The following is a 24,266-nucleotide window of genomic DNA, read 5'->3' on the forward strand; positions in this document are numbered from 1 at the left end:
CCCTCTTCTAGACAAATATTTTTTAAAATGCTGTCTTCCTTTTCCATCTTGCCCACTTTACTGCTAGGAAATATATTTTGTTTTGTTTTGACACTTACCAAGCCAAGGAGGATGCAGCCAGCCTCTTCAGTGCACAGCTCTAGAAAAATGTGAAGCTCTGAGGAGAAGCCATGTCTACTGTTCCCAGCCTGCCTACACATATATATCTCTCTCCCCCCCTCCCCACATCTTCAAAACATTTACACTGATAGAAACATGCTAGTGTCAAGTGGGCTCTGATGGCAAAAGTGAAGTGAGGTACCATGAAAATTTAAGGAAGCCTGAACATGTTGGTGATTCGTGCATAAATATACAAAAGTATCAAATCTCAAAAAGTTTGGATGAACATTTAATTTCTACAGAAGAGTCAAGAGCTGTGAGGAACGGGACTCCTCAGGAAATAGACTTAGCATTGCAATAATATACCTTATAGCACGCCTTAAGGAACAAACTTGATAGTTGCAAAGGAGGACAACCTCACAGGCTGAATCCTGGTCCCGTTGAAGTCAACACCTAACTCCCATTGGCTTCAATTAGCACCAGAATGTGGCCCTTTACTGCCAGGGATGTTTACATTAAAATCAAATTTACTAAGCCAGTGAGGTGCACTGTAAACTCTTGGTGCCCCATTATCTCTTTTGGGTCCTTCAGAGCTCAAACAGCAGAATAAACTGAACTAAAGGAAACCAAGCTTTCTGTCTCCTTTTCATTCCTTTTTCACAGATTCCAGGAAAGGAGGTTGGGTTTGACCTTTAAAAAACAAAACAAAAAAATAACAGAATTATCTGAAATACAAAAAAAGTTTTCCCAGTTGCCCTTGTCGCACTGCACTTCACATCCTAAGGAAGGGCCCCTTTTCAGTTCCAGAAGGACCAGAACTTGAAGGTGGGGAAAATAAAGTTTGATTGGGATTAGGACTTGAATTCATTCCAGTGGGGATATAGTACAAACTCTCCATGTAGTTGCCATCGGCAGTTTGGGTAGCTGGAGGAACGTCACTCTTTGAAAAATGGCTGTAATTTTCGTTGAGGTTTGCATTTTCTTGAACAGGTTGTTGGTCTTGAAGATCCAGGTTGGCGGGAGGCATAGCTGGAGGGGGAGGGGGGAACCCAGGAAACCCCGAGTACGACATGTAAGGTGGTCCATAACCTCCTGGATTCATGACCACTGGTGAGAAAGGAGACTGGTAAAGCCCACTGTGTGATGATAGTGGGACTGGGGGTATGAGTACCTCAATGTACTGCCCTGTTTCTGGGTCATAAAGCATCTTTAATTGAGGCTGCCTCGGTGGTTCCACATAGTAGCATTTCCCACTCTCTGGATCAACCAACATTTTTCTGTGTCCTTGTAGAGGAGGAGGAGCTGTAGCAGGATGAAAGTGCCGCGTTGGGCTTGGGGCACTCTTACCAGATGGCGAAATGCCTTCATTTCTTCTTGTGAAGCTAGGAGACTCTTCAAGTCTTAGGGGGAGTTGCCCATGGCTTGGGTTACTGTATAGCACATTATCGGAGGGTGCCTTCCTCTCCATTTGTTTTGGTGGGAAAAGTTCTTTGCTTATTTTATTTCCTGATGCGTCTCCACTCGGCTGGAAGGAGACATTGGAGGTGAAAGAGTTGTTGTCAATGTTCAAAGGCACTGGATGTTTAACAGTTGCATCAGATTGATGAGTTTTCACGGGAATTGTTAAGTAATTTGTGTTGTCAGCCTGGGTAGCTGAAAAATACTGTTCATTTGTTGCCTGATGTTTGTTGAAGTAGTCACACCCTGGGTCGTGGAGCTTTCCATAAGAGGTTGATGGAGTAAAAGAGGAGTTTGATATTACCTTGATTCCTTCAGTGTACTCTGTTGGTGCTAGTGGACTGTTTGAAATCACACAATCAGACTGTATTCTGTTATGCTTGTCCAAGGGTCTGGTGTCTTCCAGTACTGTAGAGTCACACCTGCCATCTGCAAAATTACTATTTTCTTGAGTCTGTGTGTGAATATTTTGGGTGCTTGTCATTGGAGGCCTGATGGCTTGTGGGTACCTACAGCTTCCATTAGATGATCCAGATTCTGGAAGCATATTTTCGTCTTTCAGAAGCTTATTGGAAGCCACGGAGAAGAACTCACTGGATAAATGTTTCTGATAGGGCAACTCGGCTTCTTGGGTTTTGCAAGGGTCATTAATATAGTTTGTGGTTCCATAGCCATTATCTCTCCTTGTGATTTCCCGTACATAGGTAGAAGATGGGATCCTAAGAGACTCTGATGAAGCAGCATCTTGGGTTTCTCTCAACAAACTATGTTTAGACTGTGGCACCAAATCTTTCATGGTCCTTTCATCCAGTCTGGAGCAACTAGAAGCTGGAAAATAGTCAGTTTCAGTTTTGTGTGACTGTTTGGAGAGAGAACTGTTGACTTTAATATTAAGCTGAGATTCTTTCTTGGTGGTTGTAGAAGAAGGCCTGACATTCAATTCACTCCGTTCATAAGGCACTTGTTTGTTGTCAACTTGTGTCTGAAATTCTTTATTTTCAACAAGTTTCTTGGACTGAATTGTAGTAATGTGCACTGCAGGTTCACCCACTGCAGAACATTTGCTTTCTGGATGACATACAGATACATTTTCGTGTGTCTGTACTGTGGGATTAGAATTATCAGTGGATTCCTTGCTCCTTGTGCTTTGATCATGTAGAGAAAGCGTTGACACATCAATGTCCCCAATTTGGTCTTGCTTATTCTCCTGTGCATTATTTGCTGTTTGCATATCATCTTTCCGACATATTGATGTGCAGCGTATGAACAGAGGTGAAACAGCTGTGGACTCCTTTGGTAGCACAATTAAGCTGTTCTCACTTTTGCTTTCAGAATAGGATGCCTGATCTACACTGGAGCTGTCCGATGATTTAAAGCCAAGATTATATGTGTCCTTCACTAATTTTCTTACACCTCTGGGCTGCTGTATTCTGGTCTTCTCTTTGCTTTCCATTTGAATAGTCTCCCCTGTGTGAGGTGTTTTGGGGGAATTTGATTTTTCACCACTGTGTGATTTGACAGAAGCTGGAAAAGCCACAGACGAAAGTTTCATGCTATGAAATGTAGGCCGCCTCCGCTCATTGGAAACTCTATCCAAAGATGTGTGCCTAGAGGCATTTAGAGTACTATGCTCATTCTTGATCTGAGGGATGAGTTTCATTTCTTTGGTTTTGGATGTGAAGATGTTACTGGGAGTATCTTTGGGTACCACAAGGCTTTTTGGTTTCAGGGGAAATTTTTCTTCCTTTGACTGTGTGTGCTTGCTCTGGCGAATGGCTCGCTGCTTCAGATTTGGCCATGGCTTTTTTGGCTTTGCAAATTTCGGAATTGCAGCCAAGCTTTCTGTATCAGCCTCCATGGACTCAAACACGGCTCGGGCTCTCCTGTACTCTTTCCTTACCCCAGCGGCCTGCTTCCTGATGTTGCTTGATTCTATTACATTCACACCCCCATCTGCCAAAATGGGGAGTCTTTTCAGCTGAGTGACTTCTTGATACTTCAGTCTCTCATTCAGCTCGTTAAATGTATCTTTCAGTTTGCAGACATTCTCCCTTAGTTGCTCGTTGAGCACAACTCCTTTCGTTGGCCTCAAGGCGTCCACGCCGTCTTTATTCACTGTGATGGACTCTGACCTCTCACTGGTGGAATGGCTTTGCACATCTTCCGTTGAAAAACTGCAGTCCGACTTAGACAGAGAACTTGACTTGCCTTCCAAACTGTCCCCTGGGAGGTCAGTGCTTATGGACGAAGGGACAGAAGAGGTTGAGCTTCCCCAGACAGATGCTTGTTCCATCTTAATCCTGTGTTCATACTGCATTTTTTTAGCCAAAACGTTTTTCACCAGGCTGGAAGCCATCCTCGTTTTGTTGTAAGCATTGTTCAAAGAGGCGGCTTTCAGAAATTGCTTATAATTCAGCCTAAACTCGTCGCTGATATTTCTCACTTTCACACACGACTCCTTTCGTGGTTGTGTGAATGGCTGGAGGGCAGCACAGTCCCCAGCAGCACAAAAACCTGTCTCCTTCTTCTCTTTCCGTCTTAACTGGATCTGACGCTTGGGCACCATTCTCTTTTTAGAGAGGCTCTTTTTGCCATCAGCATTCTCTAGGGCGACATCGATGCACTCAGGGTGCTCCTTCCCCAACACGCCACTGAGCAGTCCTGTATCTGGGGCTTTGCTGGCTGTTGGGAATAGCCGGCTTCCTTTTGCGTGGCCGACTGCCACTGTTTTCCTCTGGTCACTGCATAATGGCCACCTGTTCATTCCATTACTATCTTCTGGCAAGGAATTGGACAGGCTGGAGGATGTCCTGTTACTGGAACTATACATATCTAGGTAGCTGCCTTGCGGGCATGAGAGACTCTGGAAGGACAGGGCAGTAAGCTTCTCTACTTCGTTATCAGCCTCATCAGAGTCACTCAAAACACATGGATTTTCAACAAAATATTTGGGGCATGCTGGTTTGCTACTTACAGGACCATGCACTCGACTGCCAAGGCTGCTTTTCTTCGGCTTGCGTGCATTGGGTAACATTTCCTTGGATTTGTCGGAACTGAATTGTGCAGGATGATCCAAATACTTAGATCCGCTGTCTCCTGGCTGCAGCCTCCGTGTGACTAGACCCATTCTACCACTGCACACTGGGTCTGAGCTATTCTTAGCTTTGATTGACATCTGAACCTGTTGCCTTTCCTTCCCACTGGTACAGAGTTTGTCTCTGCAGGTTTGATCTTTTATAGTACCCTTGAGGTCTGCCTGCAGGCTCGGTGCTCTCGCCTCTTGGACTGGCAATGACTCCCCAAATTTCTCGCTCCTGCGTAGAGGAAAACCAGCTCGAGATCCTCCAGATGTAGCAGCACAAATATTCCCTTTTGTGCCGCTCTGGCCATCTCGTAAGACGTCGCTGGAACTATTCAAAGTCCCATGGAGTTGGCTGGCTGTAACCTTGGAAATCCTATCAGCAGGGCTTGCCTGAGCTCCAGGAAGGACCGGCGTTGCTGTTACATTTCCTTGCTCATGTTCTGAGTCGCAGTAAATGCACTGCTCGTGACAATCTGCAGCTTCTTCAAAGAATTCGACACAGTCCTTGAAACTCTCCGCTTCCTCTGAACCCGGTGCTGAACGGTAAGAAGAACTAGAAGTGTCTGAGGTGCGGTCTCCTTTGGAATTGCTCGGAAAGTGGCAGTCTTTCTCTGGAGGAGAGGGGAGTCTGCAGCTGTAGTTGCCGATTTGTTCTCCGTCCGGACCATCAGGCGCAGGAGAAAGTTGACTGCTTCTCATCATGCAGGGGAACATTTTTATGCTGCATAAACCATTCAGATCTGAGCTGGAACAATGGGAGTCTGGATCTTGTTTTATCGCTGTTGCAGCTGGGTCTGTTCCCACTCACACTTGCGAACTTGATCTTCTGGGAGAAGCTCATGTTCCATCCTCTCCCTGTTTAATCCAGGCATGATAAAAAAACGAAACCTCTGGTTATGTCATGTGTCTGTTTGAGGGAGGCATGCCGAAGAAAATAGAAACACACACATGCAGCGTGCTATAAAAACACAAGCATCAGTAAACAGAAAACAAAATATCAATGCTCTATTTGCTTTCCTTCTCTCCAGAGCAACTCAGTCAGAAGCTGAGATACGGAGCAGCTAGTTTCAAAATGTGTTATGGCTTGCAGAACAAAGTACTCCGGAAGGCACCAGTGACTTTAGAGAAATAAAAATAAAGATTAAAAATCCAAGCGTGTTAGCATGGTTGTTACAGCTGTCATCTGATAAAATAATTTTTAGTCCTTTAATCACCTAAATGGATGAATAAATTAATCACTTATAAACGAATACAATTGTATATGCGCAATACACCGATCTTGAAGGAAATTAGGTAGGACATGTTGATGCTGGGGCTGGTGCCATCTTAGAAGATGCATTTCTTCCTATGTGAGAGAGGAGGAGAAAGCATATTCTGGGACTTCTTGGCCTCTGCAACTTTTATAAGTACACATATTTAAAATAATTTAACATTAATCAAAGCAAGAGTTTCCTGTGTATTTGATTAAAGGCTGCAGTTCTAACAATTATTAATACCAGTACTGTTGACGGAGGGGTTCAAAAGCGACACAGCATTCCCACTTTAAGGCAACAGCTTTCATTCAGACCAGGGTTTCCCAAAATTGGGTCTTCCGCTGTTTTTTGGACTACAATTCCCACCATCCCTAGCTAGCAGGAACAGTAGTCAGGGATGATGGGAATTGTAGTCCAAAAACAGCTGGAGACCCAAGTTTGGGAGACCCTGGCTTAGACCAAGGACAACCAATGCAATTCCCATCAGTGCCAGTCAGCATGGCCGATGGTCAGGGGTGATGGGATTTGTAGTTCAACATCTGGAAGGCACCATGTTGGCTACCCTTGCTTTAATACCTTTGATTTCACAGAAGCATATCTGGACCGGCAACATCTTCTACTGCTACCAGGGTGGTTGGGATGGTTGCTGTCCCTCCAGCCTTCTACTGCAGTGGCAATTCTTGCTGCTTGGTTTGGACTTCCATTTCTGTCTCCTCCATTCGTCTCTACTCCTTAGCTCTCTCCTTTCAAAGACTGAAGCTGATAGCACAATAATACTGTGTGTGGAGGTTTTTTTTGTTTCGTTTTTGTTATTATGGTATGTATTTTTTGTGTTTTTATATTGTAAACTGCCCTATGATCTTCGGATGAAGAGTGGTATAGAAATTTAATATATAACAACAACAACAACAACAACAACAACAACAACAACAGAAAATGGCCATTTGCTGCTGGGAAATCCCCCCCCCCGCCCTTCCCATTGACCGCTAACTGATTGAAGTGTGAAGGCCCTGTGAAGGCCCTAGGAGCAGTTTGCAATAGCTCTGTTCTTGAGGTCTGATCCAATCGGAATGAAGTTTGCACCTATCATTTTGCATTTCCAATCACCATGCACATTTGCCCTGCAGATCTTGTTTAGTTTTTGTGGGGAAAGTCAGGATACCACTGGCAAATTATTTTTGGTTGCACTTCTAATCAAGGGAAGCAATCTGTTAATGGAAAGACAAACTAGATAGATAAGGGGTCTGAACTGAAATGCAGACATGCCATACGGTCAGCCCCTTTTTAGGACTGGTGTCCCGCTGAATCCATAGACTTAGACTGAAATAACGGAGATGGGCAACAGAGCTTTTCACACACGTCATCTTCTCTGGGAAGGCTTTGGCTAGTTTGCAGATATGGATCTTGTGAAAATCGTTCGCATAATTACAACCTTAGTGATAGACTCTTGCAATGCGGTCTACATGATCTGCCCTTCAGGACTGCTCAGAGCCCATGCTTGGCACAAAATGCAGCCGTCTGCCTGACAACAGCATTATATAAGCACAGCTATATTTTCTACTGAGTTCCTGTAAACTTCTGTGCACAATTCAAGGTGCTGTCATTATCCCACAAAGCCCTCAAACACAGGGCTAGATATTTAAGATCTCTAGATGTCAGTGTAATATTCTTAGGATTTGTCTAGCCCTAGAGGGACATTTTCTAACTTTTCTATGAGGAAAAAGCTCATTTTGAATTGCATGAACTGCCAACAAACCAAGGTCAAATTTTATTAAGCTCCTAGTCACTTAATGATTTCATATTGTCATAGCTCCATATTTGTCTCTTCTGAATGTATTATAGCTGTCACTAGCTGCAAAAAAAGAAAAAAAGAATGCACGGGAGAGGAAAAAATGGCTGTTTCTTCTTCACAGTGATTAATAATAATAACATATATATGAAACATATTAACGTTCTCATCTCTTTTTATTGATTTTTAAAATTATTGATTCTGGCTTTTATTTACTGTGTTTTATATACACAGCAAGCATCCTTCCTAACAAAAGTGACTTGCCAAAGCAGGGACCAAAATACTTATAAGTAGTGTTATAAAATCATATTGGGGGGGGGTTTGCAGGACACCATTATTAATGAACAGAGAGGGGTGACAGAATTTGACAGCTGCAATACTCAGAATCCTGTTCAATGCCATCTTCCCTGTCTCCCCACCCCTCCAGCTAGGACTCGACCCTGCCTGAAGGAAGGCTTAAGGATCTGCATATGCACAACAGTTAGCATAAACTCACACATTTCCCCTCTCCACCTCCCCTCCGCCCAGAACAAAACAATGTTTCCAGAAGAAGGGGGGGGGGGGAAACCGCCCAAATCCAAAGTTAAACTTTTCTACTCAAGTTAATAATACAGCCTATTATATGTTCTCTTACCATGAAATCTCTATCCGTTGCCTCTGTATTAGAATTGCTGTTTTATATCTTAGAACTGTATATGTCAGGACTGCTACCTTTTAATTAGAAATCCCTGCATTAGGTATGTTTTCCAGGTATATTTTCTGTATGAACCCTGTATGATCCCAACCCACCTGAACCTTGCCCTACTACCACCCTATACCCATTCAAGGACACACGGACAATAGAGGGATTAGCTGGAACAACTTTATTCAAATAAATTGCCATCCTCAACGTAGCCCACCCTTCCATGGCCTGGAGGAAAACACTGCCGGGCGGACTTCCACCCCATGGAAATCGCCAGGAACTGCCCCACCTCTGCACCCATCTCGACTGATTGCCCTTCCTGCCAAACAACAGGGAGCACCATCAACGACAGGAGAAGAGAGATTGACATCTCTCCATCTGAAAGGAAAAGTCATCTCCGCACCCAGCTAATCCGATCTCCCCCCCCCCCCGTCGCCCTTGTCTCCCCCCCCCAGTCCAGAGATTTTCATACAGGAACAAGAGGGTATATAAGGGGACTTTACCATTTCCCGGGGTTCCTTCCTTCTTTCCAGAGGCAGGGACCCTACAGCTGTAGCTTTGCATTCTGCAATAAAGGGATCAGTTTGTTTTTCCTGACAGCATCGTGTGGTCTCTGTTCATTTTCCCGGCGGAGCTGAACTTAGTGCAAATTTTGGAGCTTCCGACCCGCGTCTGTCCTTCTTAAAAGGCAACGCATTTTGGGGTACATTTTTTCATAACAGTAGCCTCCCCCCAAACTTGAAGCTCAACCCTGAAACATACAAGAATGATTATCAATTGTTTGAAACAACAACCTCCTGCAGTTTCTCTTTCCTTTTCCTACTAGGGAACATTGAGCCAACATTGCCTGGAAACTGAGTTTAACACTGGAATTTTTTTCCAGGGTTCAACTCTGAATCAATTATGTGGTGGCAATAGTGTGCCTATTTAGGAGGGTGGCCAGAATATATTATTTCCAAAGGGGTTTTGTCTTATAAAAGTTGTCTCCTACTCCATAATACCTTAGTTCTATGGAACATGATTAGCTCAATTTGGAGTAGTCCCCCCTTGCCCCCGTCTCTCACAAAACTGCAATTATCAATTTCAGAAATACAAACCTAACTAATCAGGGGGAAATTTGGCAGGGCAAACATGGGTACAGCCAGGCAGGACTCACAAAAATGCCTCTTTATTGTGTTAGTGCTGAAACCTACTGGCTCTTCAGCCCCCAGTAGCTGTTACCTACTGCAATATAGCTTTATTGTTTGAAATAGTGAAATAAGGGCTGGCTAGCAACCCTAATTCCCTGGATGCCATGCAGTGTTCATGGAGGGTAAAATAACAGGAATAGTGACCAATCCTAGCTAATTCAAGCCATTCTAAGTAGTGTATTTATCCACCCATACCATTTTGTATACTGGAAACAGCATTCTTTGCTTATTAAAAATAATAATTAATTTTAATTATTCTCCCAAGACAAGGTGGCCAAGTCAAGTGACTACATTGCTGCTCATAAAATAACGAGTCCTGTTCCCCCCGAAATGCTGCCATACCCGGTCTTTCAAGATATTTTGAAGTGCCCTTCTCCAGTTTAGTGCCATCCAGATGTTTTGTGCTATGAAAAAAATATGCACAATCCCAGATAATCTCCCATTCAGGCTAGGTGTGATGGCAGTGGATGGATCTGGAAGGCTGGCACAGACAAGCCTGCTGAATCAGGCCAATCCATGGCCCATCTACTCCAGCGGCCTCTTCTAAGTGGCCCACCAGATGCCTTTGGGAAACGCTGCAACTGAAACATAAACCCAAGAGTGGTTTCCAGCAACTGGTATCTGAAATCACTGTTGCCTCCAACTGTGGAGGGAGAGCACAACCACCATGGCTAGTAGCCATTGATAGCCCTCGTCACAATGAATTTGTCTAATCCTCTTTCAAAGTGGATTCACTGCCTCCTGGAGGAGCGAGTTCCATAGTTGAACTATGCACTGCACAAACATGTACTTTATCTGTCCTGAACATTCAGCTTCACTGAATGTGCATGAGTTCTAGTGTGATGAGGGCTCAATTTCTTTTTAAAAAAATACTTTTTATTAAATTTTCCAATTAAAACACAATTCAATTATTTCAATTATATCCAATTATACACATACATACATATCAATTAAGCCAAATATTATGCCGAATCATAGAAAAAAATTTTTCAGGCTTCCCATGCTCCAAAGTCTGGGGATTCTAGATAACTGTTCGCACTGCCATCCTAATCCTGATATCAAAATCTTGCTGTAATCCACAATAATCCAGATCTTTCCCAACAGTCTCTCTAGATGTTTTCCTCTCTCTTTGGTCTTATGTCGCAGCTTCTGAGATAAGCATCAAACAAGATTTAACACAATCCATTCTTCCTGTGTGGGTTTTTTTATCCATTCCAACCTCCCCATAAATCTCTCTTGATCTGGAGTGCCTTTCTTGCCGCGTCAACAGTCCGACACAAACCAGCGCCATCTTGGGTGTCTCGGGTCGTATTCCGTCTTCTTCCAAACTTCTATATTTTTGCAAGAGTACAGCTTTTTGGCGAGGAGTAGCTAGTTCACATCATGCACAATCTCTTATAACTGATTTATAGCTTTCCTCGCCTGATGAGGGCTCAATTTCAAGCCACAGAAAAGTACTTACCACCAGATCTCTGCTCAGAAGAGTGAGCTCAGCATGCCTCCTCACAAAGCTGATTGGAGGACTTAACTAATAATAATAATAATAATAACAATAATAATATTTATACCCCACCCACCTGTCTGGGTTTCCCCAGCCACTCTGGGCGGCTTCCAACAAAATATTAAAATACAATGGTCTGTTAAACATTACAAGCTTCCCTAAACAGCTCTGATGCTCTGTGGGTATGCACCCTTGGGGTATTTTTTTTTTAATGCACAGGCTACAACCCTAAACATACTTGCATGGCAGCAGATTGTGTTGAAATAAATGGGTGCTCTGAGTAACCACTGCCTGCAAGTCATGCAGGTCCCGTTGGGAAAATATCTGGGCACCTAAAACGTGTATTTCTGAGGTCAACTGCTGTGCTTGAATATCAGGTGGCTCTTTATCTCTCTGCTTTCATGACTTCCATTGATATGTTCAGCTTATTTGCCTTCCTCCCCCACCAGCCCCCTGGCCCTCGCTAGCTGCCACTACATCAGCTGGTAGATATCGGAGCTGGAAAGCCTCTCCCTAGAGAATAATCTTTGCACATTTCATAAGGAGTGAGAGTACTGCTGTGGTGTAAGAACTGAACTTGACTTTTGCCCCACAGAAACTTCTTATTTTTGTGAACTGCCTCATTCTCCTGTTCTATCATTGCATATCTTGCTCTGTTAAATAGACCAGCGTGGGCTAAATCAAACTGCATTGCAGCCCAAACATTTAGATTTACTTTAAATTGGTGTGTGTGTGTGTGTGTGTGTGTGTGTGTGTATATATGTGTGTGTGTGTGTGTGTGTGTGAAATGGATCTAAATGACTTAAGGTTTCAAAGGCCCTCAGCCCCAAATGAATGCAGAACTCAGTTCTGGAGACACCCATAATCTCATTATATAAAGGAGTGGGGAACCTTTGTTCGTCCAGATGTTGCAGAATTACAACTTCCACCAGCCCTAGCAAGTCCCATGAGCCCAAGTAAGCTCCACTAAACACTCTTTTAAAAGATGCTTTCCTTGCATCATTCAATTTTTCATTTCCCATTGTCTTAAGTAGCTCGTGCTATGCACGTCAAGCACCTAGTTATTTCAGGGCCAACTGAAATGACTCCCGAGCGTTGACGTTTACTCCAAACAGTACCAGCAACAAAACCTCTTTATTGACAAGCAGCTGCTAAATTAAGGTTAAAATTACCATTGGAAGCACTCCTACTATTAGTGCAACGTGAGTTCTTGTGAATATTTCAGTGTCTAAATGTCAGAAGGCTTTATCGATCCAGCTCCACAAACATCATCACAAAACCGAAATGTTGCCAAGGTAGCTGAAGTATATCTAACACAGACTGAGCTGGCCGATTCGCAGTAGAGGGATCCAATCTGTCTGTTCCCAAAGAGGGTGCCAAACCTGTTTTAATTCTTAGCTATGAGCTGTGTTTGGATTCCAAGAGTCTAAAATAACCTTCCAGATTCTACATCCACAAAATAAATAAAAAGTCAAATAAATAAAGTCCCCTGCCTCTTTTCAGTTCAAAAGAAAATCATTCTTTAACTGGAGCACAAACAAATACATTACAGATAGATCAAAAGTATACAGAATAAGCTGCAATGACCTGATCTTGATGAAAACTACAGCAAACCAATTTATTTATTGAAAAAGATCCGCAAAGTAACAGCAGGAGGTGTTAATCCACTGGAGGCATGCCAAGACTGTAAGCTACTGGATACGCTAGGTCAGATCGGTTCACCAATGGAGCTAAATTTAAAGTCTTGGGAATTTAAAATAATAAATAAATCAGAAAAAGTGGTGTGGCAATTAACCCTTTAAACTGAAAGCAAAACGTGATCTATTTATTTGTTACAAAGGTGTCTGAATGCTGGCAGCATCAACCCCATGTGGGAATCCCTTGTAGCACAGCTGTCAAGTTTTCCCTTTTCTCACGAGGAAGCCTATTCAGCATAAGGAAATTTCCCTTAAAAAAAAAAAAGGGAGAACTTGACGGCTATGCCTTGTAGGCGATCGCAGTGCCTGGAGATAAGACAGTCAGGTCGTGTATCCACAGCAGTGGCCAGAGGAGGAATGACTGCTGGAAGGAATGCAGAAAGAAGGAACGCCATGGTGCACCTGTAGCAGCAAAACTGAACGCCTCCATCCGCCCATGTCTCTCCAGTATCGGTCTCTACAGCCACAGCTGGCGCTGCAACCTTCCAAAAGCTTGACTTCAGCCCCAAAGGCGCACTCTTCCGTTGTCTCCCGAGACTGACGGATGCCAATAGCCTTGTGCCTGTATTGTTCAAGGCACGTTGCCAAAAGCTGGGCTCAAAAACAGTACGATGTGAAAAGTCCCACACAGATATTCGTATAGGTGCAAGCGTACAAGACCCAAATGAATTGTGAGGGTCGATTCCCTGTTACTGTAGGCATTCCAGATGGAGTCCGTGCCAGATGCCAGGCATTCACTAGGCCTAGGACATCAGCCAGCGGAGGCTGAACCCAGCAGCTGTACTTCATTCCCGTTTGGAATTTACCCAACTTCTAAGAGAATTGTCGACCCTTATAGCCTCACCAGGTATGGGGCCATAACCAATGCAAAGGCTGTGTTAAAAAGTAACCAGGCAATGATTCATAACCAAACTGTGTTTCTCTGCAAATATACGGGACGTTAGAAATAGGAAATCCAGGAGCTATAGGCAAGCTAACCCCACCAGAACCAGAAAATTAACAGGGTACTGTTTGTGATACACTTTGTATGTGTGAAATGGTGGTACAGAAACTCCTTAAATAAAAGCCAATGCTGCCCAGCCTTAAAGCAACTGATGAGCTCAGTCCACAGCTGGGGGGAAAAACCCTGCTTTCTTGCAAGTAATTAACAGATTAATGATCCTAATTTTTGTGCCTGGCTAGATGGTCTGTTTTTTACACATAGCCCAGCATAGCTGCTACTGTATTCCCCATATGAATAAAGTGTTACCTCAATCACGTTATCCTTTACAACATAGTACTGTCAACCCCTGACCACCCACCGCAGTATGAATTAGGACGCGGTAGTCTTGCTTTTGCATGGGCTCCCCTGCAATCTATTGTTTTTTTCTACAGAATCAAACAGCAAACAAAAATTAAAACTGAAGATTATTTTTGGGCCAAATCAGTAGTAAGGAGCTCTGCTCCGACTGCTAAACAAAAACAAAAAGGACAAACTGCTGAGGCTTCAATTACATGCCTTAGGGAATTGCCCTTCAGTAACTATTATTATGATGTTACTAATCCACAGAGCCTAGGGCTTGCCGATCAGAAGGTTGGAGGTTCCTGCTCAACTTAAAACTACATGAGAACGTCTTCAAGCACTGCAAATGTTTTTGAATGTATCCTGAAACATACAAGTACATGTGGTTAGCAGGCTAAGGAAGGACTAATACAATTCAGTACTTCATCTATTTTCTCTCCCTTCTATTCTTTTTTAAATCTTCTGTTGTAGGGTTGGAGAAAAACAAGAAATCCAGTCAGTGTACCTCAGAGAAGATAAGTGGGTATTTATATTGCTTTTGGAAAGGTAAGGATTTGCTATACAAATACACACACCACACTAAGTGTCATAGTAGAGTTTTCAAACTAAAAAGTTTACCTATCACTAACATCACAGAGAACAATAGTTGGTTCCCACAATACCCACATAAACAGGTGAAGTTTACAAGGGCAACAGCAAAGGATATACAATCCTAGAGCAGGCACCCCCAAACTCGGCCCTCCAGATGTTTTAGGCACTACAAATCCCATCACCCCTAGCTAACAGGACCAAGTGGTCAGGGATGATGGGAATTGTAGTCCCAAAACATCTGGAGGGCCGAGTTTGGGGATGCCTGTCCTAGAATTTGCAGTGCATAATCCCAGGTACAAAACATTGTACTGTACTGTACTTTAGTGTTTGGAAAATAAATGTTCTTTACAAAAGAAGCACCAGTTTAAGGGAATAAAAGAACTGACAACTGTGTTTTTAAAAGATCATGCAAAAAAGGGCCAAAGTGAAGCTATAAAGATTGGTGCAATCTTATGCATGGAACTCAGAAGTTCCAGAGAGTTCAGTAAGGCTTATTTCCTAGCAATGGTGTTTAGGATTGCTGCCTGCAGCACAATCCTGGAATATGTGATACAAATGCCCTGGAGCACGTACACAGAGTCTTTCCGTCACCAATGAGTATCTAGCACAGACGTGGGTCACCTCTGGCCCCATCAGGTGCAATAGGGGTCCTAATTTACTCCTGGTTCCACTGGCTAGAGCTCCCATCCAATCCTTGCTGCAAATTCAGCGCTGAATTCAAGACCCATTTTTGGGAGGAATCTTTGCAGCTAAGGCGTAAGATTCCAGCTGCATCTGCAGATTCCCCCTCTGTAGCCTCCTCTTAAATTAAAACCAGGGCTGGGAAAGAAGAGTGTGGCTTTGAGAAGATATACCACGTGGCAGCCTTTTAACTGTTTGAAGCTATTTGTTTTTCTCTTCCATTTGATGCCACTTCCCTTTGAAAATGTTTCTTTCACTTCTGTTAACAGCTAAAGAGGGAAAATGATGGACAGCCTTGAATGGCATGTGCTAGTTTAGCAATGAGCTCCTGCAATTCTTTACTCACTTGCCTACGCATCTTTTGAATCTAAGTGTGACCTACTTCTGAGTAGACATGTACAGGGTTGCAATGGTAACCTCATAGTCCCACCCACACCAGGAACAACGTATTAAAGTACCCTAAATACATAGTTATTGAATTACTACACTATGTAGTAGTGATTTCATTAAAACCCACAGATGCTTTAAAGATCACTGGGGTCTTGACTGCCTTTCATATCCAGGTGGAAAAGATTGTGCCTTATGCTTAAATATACAGAATCCAATGCAGTAGTCTTTGTCCACCTAAACATGTACAATAATTAATACATCCAACATTGGTCCCACTGGACAGAATGAAGTAGGGAAAGTTGGCATTTAGAGCTGAATATCTCACTTAAATTACAGGCAGAGTAATTTATTGGTGGAAAAACTTAGAAGTTCATTTTTTATTTCAACACATGAAAGACAAGATTAGAATCAAGTGACTTAAGGGAATGCTTCTATGGTTATTTCAAATCCTTCTTGTTCTTTCTCCCAAGCACTTTTGCTATGTAACTTTCCTGTTGTTTTTGTATCTTGAATTCAGATGCTTGTTTTCTGCCAAACAAACAACAACAACAAACAAAACAACAACAAAAACCAGAAAGCGCATTGTAAGAACATTTGCAATTTTCTTTGTGAAAATAGACATCTACTGTAAGTACTTGCTGATCTGTGGCACATGTGAAATACCAGAAAAATAAATATAAGACTATTATGTGTGTGGCGACTCCTGAATATTCCTTTCAATATAAAACCAATTGATAAAGAAAAACAGAATGTTGGACTTCGTATGATAAATTTCATTGGTTGGTATTCCATGAAATTTATTTATAGTAGACCCACTGAAATTAATGGACTGATGGATTAATGTTAATTAATTTCAATGAATCTGAGTAAAACTTAGCTGGATACCACCCATTCTTTGCCAAGGGATCTTCAAATGAGTTACTGCTTCCACCTACTCCATTAGAAACACATGCCTATCAAACAGGAGACCACTCATTTTTAGTATCAGCATTTACCACAGTTACAGTACTAAGCAACCACTAGCAGCACAGCAACCCAGAAAGGATGGAACAGTTAAGAAAGCAGGAAAATACCCCAGGGGAGAAAACAAACAAAGCTGGTATATGAAGTTGGTTTAGTTCTACAATTCATAAATTAAAACTAACCACAGCTTAGAGTTCAAACATAATGCTAAATTGCCATTCATTATTTTTTTTAAATGGATGTGAAAGCTTCCGCTTTGAAATTTATCATGATTTCCAAACTGGACCTTTGTCTTTGAAGAAGTAATGGAGGAAAGCATGCACACAAACAGAAAACAGAAGGGGACGCCACCTGATAGTACGAAACAAGTTTGAGGATAAATGTAAAAATATCTATTTAGACAGTGATTCCAAAGGAAGGGTGTAAATGTCTCAGTAAGCAGTATTCTCTATTTCACACCACACCCTGAGATCTGAGGAAGCGTCAGGTGGAGGAAAATTGTGATTAAAAATGAAAAGAAATACTTAGATCCTACAGCTTTTAAATGTATCTGTGGGAAGGAGGGTATTGTTTTCTTTTCTTTTAATTATTTACTTGTGTTTTATCTTGTATTGTATTCTGTGAACCGCCCTGGGATCTCTTGAAGGGCGATATATAAATTTAATAATAATAATAGTAATAAAAGGGAAATAGTTAACTCAGTTACCTACGTATTTTCAAAGAATCTACTAAAAGTGTCTTAGATAAAAAATATAGATTTGACTCCTGTTAAAGACATCCCAGCCCGAAATACTTACTTTAATGTTTGCTTCTGGTTGTTGATGAAGTTCTGCAGCTCCTTGATCTCATTTTCTTTGTAGTTCAGAACGTCCTCCTGTTTTTGAATATGGGTCTCAATTTCTGTAGGGGGAATTTGGAAATCACTGATTTGTGCTTTTGCTTTCTAAATATCAAAATCAAAGGGCACAAAACATAGTTATGTACACAGAATTCCCAGTAAAGTTTCAAACTGTATTACTACTCTGGTTTGGTTATAATCAACCCAAATAGGTAGTGCTATAAGTACTACATGCTCTAGAAACCGAATTCTGTGCCCAGGATAAAAAAAACAAATAGACATATTTATTTATTTTCTTACATTTATATCCTGCCTTTCTTCCAGCATGAAACCCAAGGCAGTGTAAGTGTCTGCAGGGTACTAACCCAGGCATCCCCAAACTGCGGCCCTCCAGATGTTTTGGCCTACAACTCCCATGATCCCTAGCTAACAGGACCAGTGGTCGGGGAAGATGGGAATTGTAGTCCAAAACATCTGGAGGGCCGAATTTTGGGACTGCCTGCACTAACCAGATCCAGTCCTACTGAGTGGCCCATGACATTGACAGAATACACAAGGTGCAGAGAAAGTGGATGAAAATGTGTCTATGCCCCCGAGTGCAGGACGATAGGGAGCTGCAACCATACATACATACACACATACATGGTACCTGTTTTCAAGTGCCTGGTTGCCAACATTTTTAAGTATACACTTTTACTTGAGGAATTAGGCTTTCAGACATCCATCCTTTAAAGTGCCTAAAAGGGTTAATTTCTCAAGTAATCCTCAGTCTGAGACAATAATATAATCTAGTGAATTTACCAGCGCATTTGCTCAACAGCTTGTCTTTTTGGATTGATTCCTTCTGCACTTTGCTTTTTACCCGAGAAAGTCTACAACAGAAGGAAAACTATTATAGTCACACATGCCAATACCGTCAAACACAGCTGGAATAAGTAGTTCAAATGTTGTTAACTGTCAGATAAGATGATCGGAAGCAAGTCATACATGTCCCTTATGCACCTTTGGAAACTTGACCTTTGTAATTATGGAGCTGACTGATCTGTAGAACAATGCTAGTTAGGCTACAGATTTATATGTGTATGTTACACTGATCCCCTTTAAGTTTCTGTTATGTTGTTGCAGTGACAACATACACATACACCACTTCACAGGATCTAAGCCAGGGGTCCCCAAACTTACCGGCGTTTGGGCCGGTTCCCACCGCGCCGATCGCGCGGCGGGCCGGAGGCCGGGGGAGCGTGCGCCTGTGCACGGGCGCTTACTGGCGCGGCGGCACGCTTCCAGGGTGGAAAACGCCGAAAATCCATTGTGCGCATGCGTATGGGCCTCCCCCGACCCGGAAGTGCACCAGAAATGACCTCTTCCGGGTCGGGAGAGGCCCATACGCATGCGCACAAAGGATTTTCGGCGCTTTTCCCCCCGACCTGGAAGAGCGCTGCCGCGCTGCGCGCCATTAGAGAGGGCGGCGGCGTGCGGCGCCGCGGGCCGGATTGGCAGGCCAATTGGGCTGCATCCGGCCCCCGGGCCGTAGTCTGGGGACCCCTGATCTAAGCTTTATCTTATACAGTACTGAACTCTTTCTCAAAGTGTGGATCCATTCCTTGTACAGTATAACCAAAATATCTCATACATAACTGTCAGGAGGACTCCCTACAGGGAGCCTCCCCCCCCCATTATCCTGACCAGCACTTTGCCCAGCAACAGCACTAGCAGCGGGTCAGGGGGAAGCGGAATGGGGGAGGGCTCAGCGAGGCATCAGAGCCCCTGCACCACTCTGACCAACAAGTGGAGGAGGGACGGCTCAGGGAGGCGTCTGAACCCAGGCACTGCTCTAGCTGGCAAAGGGAAGAAGGGGCACCACTCCTTCCGGCACCCAAATGCAGGGCGAAGGGGTGGCGTTTCGGGGTGCCCAGGTTATTATGCCGGCCCCGAAGCCAACGGACACCATTGCCGGGTTCTGAGAGTGACTAGGAGGCCATATTTTCTGCTATCTCTGCACTGTAAATAGTATGCACAACAAAACCTTTAAAGACACAACGGACTGGAGCGTCTTTACTCGGGAGTAGCCGCAACAACTCCCTGACAATAACCATCTACACACAAGAGGCTTGAGGGAGTACCAACATTTACAGAAGTAAAAATAGATAGATAGCCAGCCCTAAGGGGGAAACCCCCAAATAGTACAATGTGGACTGAATATTCTGAAGAAGTGTGCATGCACACAAAAGCTCATACCAATGACAAACTTAGTTGGTCTCTAAGGTGCTGCTGGAAGGAATTTTTTTTATTTTGAATATTCTCAGTGTGAGCACAGAATGCTGATGGGCTGGGTGGCAGAAATAAAAAACGGGAACAGAACAAAACATCATGGTAGAGGACACTGCTGTAGGGCTAGCACGCTGTATGACTGCAATTCTAAGCATGTTTACGAGGGCACAATTGCGAGAAAACATGCTTAGCATTGCAGCAAACAAGCCTCTTAGCTTGGAAAATTCTGGCATGCCTAACAATACTAACCCTACTTCCAGCTCAGTCAGGCTACTGGCTCATGTAGCCTGCTGCTGTATACGCTGGTCTTATCCAGCAGTTGCTAAATCTTAGCACCTTCTTATAATGGAGAATGAAGACTCAGGGAGCAGCTGGTCAGTTGTTAAAACAGGTGCTAGGATACAGATTTCTCGTTCCTTCCAGCCTCTGAACTGCCAGAAGTGGTCAAGAGTAGAAAGAGATACAGCTGCCTTTCTCCAGAGCCGCTACTGTTCCTTTCTTGCACGTGCGTGGCTGTTCAGAGGTTGGGGGAGAGGCAGCTGCTGGTCCCTTGGGAACTGGCTAGCCAGTGGTCTTCTGGGAGACTGTAACTATCATGTCACCAACTCCCCTTCTTAGACAACAAAACTTGAGCCTGTTCTCTTCACAGAGATTCCCACACCAATCTACAAGCATACGCAGTGTCAAAAGCTTGTTTCTCCCTCTCAAGTTGCTTTGACAGAACATCAATCTCCCCAAGGGCAAATTCCAGCTGTTCGGATTCCATAGCTAGATTACTCTTTGTCTTTGCATGTTCTTCCTCTTCCTTCTGTAAATTAGAATACAGTTGAAAAACCCAAGTTATTAGATTGCTTAACAGATAAACCAACATTATAAAAAAGGAAGTATTCAACTGCATCATTAGGCAAAGAAAATATGCCACAACTTGGGTGTAAAGTAAAAGTAAAGGGCCCCTGGCTGGTTAAGTCCAGTCAAACTTTGACTATGGGGTGCGGTGCTCATCTCGCTTTAGGCCGAGGGAGCTGGTGTTTGTCCAGACAGCTTTCCGGGTTATGTGGCTAGCATGACTAAACCGCTTCTGGCGCAAAAGGACACCGTGATGAGTGCCAGAGCACATGGAAACGCCATTTACCTTCCCACCACAGCACTGTCTATTTATCTACTAGCACTGGTATGTTTTTGAACTTCTTGGTTGGCAGAAGCTGGGACAGAGCAATGGAAGCTCACCCCATTGCGCTGATTCAAACCGCTGACCTTCCGATCAGCAAGCCCAAGAGGCTCAGTGGCTTAGACCACAGCACCGCTCGGGTCCCCTCACTCTCAAGTATTCAGATACTAACTTCCGATATTAAAAATTGACATTGTAGCAAGACATGAGTCTACATGGGAACTTGCACAAATCTTTGAGAATGTGCAATCTCTACTGCTGCCTTGATTATGTTTAACAAAAGAAAAGAGTACAAATATCATAAATAAATTATTAAATGAAGGCCACATACGGTACCTGCAGTTTCCTTATAATAGCCTCATATTCCACCTTGCTTACAGAGTTTTCTTTCTGCATTGCTATCTGTTAAAAGAATGTTACATTTTATAGATTAGTTGTTTGTATAAGAGACTTACGATTAGGAAAAAATGCTGAATGTATATTAGTTATTTTTGTAGTCTGATCCTATGCTGAGTTAGGTCAATCTATGTCTACTGATTGCAGTGGGTTTAGGCATATCTAGATGTGAAAGCATGCAGAAAAAAGAGAAAATTGTGGAAAACCCACCCCACCCTATTTTTCCATCCCTCCCCATTTTGGAAGCAAAGCAACAACAACAACAGAAAAACGGTTGGGGGGCATGGTTTCAATTTTTTGTTTCTCCAAGCCTTCACTTCTATAGGCATATCTGTATCTACCTAAGCTCACTCTGTTTGATGGCTATTGCATAACAGCTTCTACTCATTTTACATGACTGTAACGACTAACAACAACTTTCTTTACAAACGTACTTATACGTCAGCCACTCATGCAGTATCATAATTTTTAATCAACTGCATAGGCTTGTTGGCATAGAAAAGCCTTTAAAAGTGAGGGTGCCTGTCAGATCTTTGCTTGAAGAGTGTTCCACAGAATGGTACCAGCAACACTAAATGCTCAGCTCCTGTAGGGGTGTTCTTGGTACCTGGGCAAGGCTAGGTTTATAATGGCTCAGGCAGTCCTGGATCCAAGTTGTTCAGAGCTCTGTATATCAATCCAAAATCCTTAACCTGCTCCAGTAGCATATGGGCAGCCAGTGTAGAAGTTTTAACAGCAGTATCACATGCTGCTGGCCATCTAACCGCAGCAGCAGTCTAGCCACAGCAGTTTGCCCTAGCTGGAGCTTCTAGACTAGGCCTAAGGGCAGCCTTACATAGAGCACATTGCAGTATTTACTTTGAGGTTCCCACAACAAGCACTACACACATATGACTGGTATGCTTTATTTTAGATGCTACATCATGTTGAGGGGCTCTGCTAAAATCTTAATTTGGCAACCACCTTAATTAAAACCAGATATAAAATCTCATTGTGTTCTTGGAGGCAATTGCTTCCATTTCACAGCCATGAAGGCACAAATTGAATAATTAAAATCCCTGCAGGATTAGACTAAATGTCCATTTAGCCTTCCATCAGGTTTCCAACAGCAGCCAGCCATATGGCTCTAGAAAACCCACATGCACATGATCATCCCTGCCCTCCAGCAACTGGTCTTTTAAAGGTACACTTTGAGGCTGGAGGTTATATCTGGAGATACAAACACACACACACAAACACACACACTACATTTAATCCCCATGTTCTGCTGGATCAGACTAAAACTGATCCAGAATCCTCTTTCCAGCAGACAGGGCACGAAGTAAACAATCCTCCATTGTCCGCACTCCCAGAAACTGGTATTCAGCATGAAACCACCATGCTTTACAGTCAATGGCGAGAAGTAGGACGGGCAGCAATGGCAGTGTTCTTGCTCAGTGTCTAAATTAATGATAATAATAATAGTGGGATTTGTGCGCGCAGAGTCTTGGGTAGGCACAGAGGGGGGTGGGCCTGCAGAAGCTTCCATCCGCGAGGCCTTTTGCCAACGTTTCTCACGGACTGCTGCCCAGCTCGGTGGCCGGCGACAACCGAAGGGAACCAGCACGTCACTTCCCACAACCCTCTATTGAAGGGAGAAGAGACAGGGCGCCTCCAGCCCCACCTGCCGCCTCAGCCTCTCCAGCAAAGCCTCCTGCGTCTCTATCAAGTCTCGCAGCTGCTGGAAGGCCACGTACGACGCCATTTTGTGTCTCTCCCCCCCCCCCCCGCGTGAGCTCCTTCTCGGCCGTTGGAAGTGCGCGCGCTTCCCCCCCTCCGGCCAATCACGCAGCGGCGCCGAACGTGAATCACGGGAGCTTCAGCGGCAGGAGCCCTCGCGAGACTTCTTCACCCGCCCCTTCCGCCCAGTCGCATCAGAACACGAGAGGGGCGGGGCCAGAGCTGCCTGTTCTTTCTAGCGTCCTATAGGAAGCTGCTGGCGCGCCTACAAAGTGAGTACTGTACTGTATTTCCCCTAATGTAGGCTCAGAGAGAGAGAACCGTAATTCCCCTAATGAAGGCTTAGAGATGGACGGACACACACACGAGTGAGAGTGTGGTGTAACGGTTTGAGCGTTGGAGTAGGACCTGTGAGACCAGGGTTGAAATCTCCACTCATCCACGAAGCTGCCATCCTGCTGATCATGTATATGCCGGCTTGTTTTTACCTTGTAATCTTTGAGGAAGGGTAAGGGGGGGGGTAATTATTAAAAACAAGTCAAGTCAGTTGCAAAGTTGTGTTGCTTCTCCTTTTGCAAACCTTGCAAAAAGCCACCTGGACGTTTCTGCAGCCTCGTCCTTTAAAATCTGCTTTGTAATTTGTTTTAAAAATATTATATTGAAATTTTAATTTCTATAACCTGCCTTGGAATCTGATGAAGGGTGGTAAGAACACACAACCCAAATAAATAATAATGTTTTGTTATATACAGTGTTGATTACTGCAACAATTTTCATTTTTGCTTTCCTCGTTGACCTATCACGAAGACCTATCCTCACTTGACCCATCACGAAGACTGTCACAGAGAGTCCGACAGGACTAAACAACTAAACAACAACAACAACAACATGCATAAACTTCCTCCAATCTAAAGTTACAACACAATACTAATTATACTATGTATAGTCTTTCCTTAATGACCTATTCATCACCTAAGCAGCCTGCACATGATCTGATCTTTTTGCATTCCTTTCTACCTGAGGGGGAAAGGAACAGATGAAGGTACATCTCAGAACAACAAGGCACATCTTCTTTCATATGTAGATGCTTAGGAATGTCCTTACAACCTTGGGAGTAAAGCTGCTCCTAGCACAAGATAAGGCACTGGAAAGAAACAGTAGGCACAAGGCCTCTAGCCTGGCTAGTTAGCTGAGCTTATAGATCTCTATATGTGAA

At 43.5% G+C, this 24,266-nt stretch overlaps 2 protein-coding genes across 3 annotated transcripts; both read right to left on the reverse strand.

Annotated features, from left to right (window-relative positions):
• Positions 1–372: 372 nt before the first annotated feature.
• On the reverse strand, positions 373–5,757 carry PROB1 (proline rich basic protein 1). Its single transcript, XM_060272388.2, has one exon. It carries the CDS (start codon positions 5,351–5,353, stop codon positions 872–874), a length of 4,482 nt encoding a protein of 1,493 aa, XP_060128371.2. The 5' UTR covers positions 5,354–5,757; the 3' UTR covers positions 373–871.
• A 10,283-nt stretch (positions 5,758–16,040) lies between these two features.
• On the reverse strand, positions 16,041–23,099 carry SPATA24 (spermatogenesis associated 24). 2 transcript variants are annotated; one of them, XM_035110195.3, is made up of 6 exons: positions 22,995–23,099; positions 21,272–21,337; positions 20,445–20,575; positions 18,298–18,368; positions 17,456–17,558; positions 16,041–16,223 (listed from the first exon to the last, which is right to left on the reverse strand). In XM_035110195.3, the coding sequence occupies exons 1-6, from the start codon at positions 23,073–23,075 to the stop codon at positions 16,133–16,135; spliced, it is 543 nt and encodes a 180-aa protein (XP_034966086.2). In that variant the 5' UTR covers positions 23,076–23,099; the 3' UTR covers positions 16,041–16,132. The 2 variants fall into 2 exon arrangements, with proteins under 2 accessions (XP_034966086.2, XP_088523309.1); XM_088667183.1 differs by having other exon boundaries at positions 22,580–23,099.
• Between the last annotated feature and the right edge of the window lie 1,167 nt (positions 23,100–24,266).

This window comes from Zootoca vivipara, chromosome 3, assembly GCF_965207765.1.
Source record: "Zootoca vivipara chromosome 3, rZooViv2.hap1.1, whole genome shotgun sequence".
Classification (NCBI taxonomy): domain Eukaryota; kingdom Metazoa; phylum Chordata; class Lepidosauria; order Squamata; family Lacertidae; genus Zootoca; species Zootoca vivipara.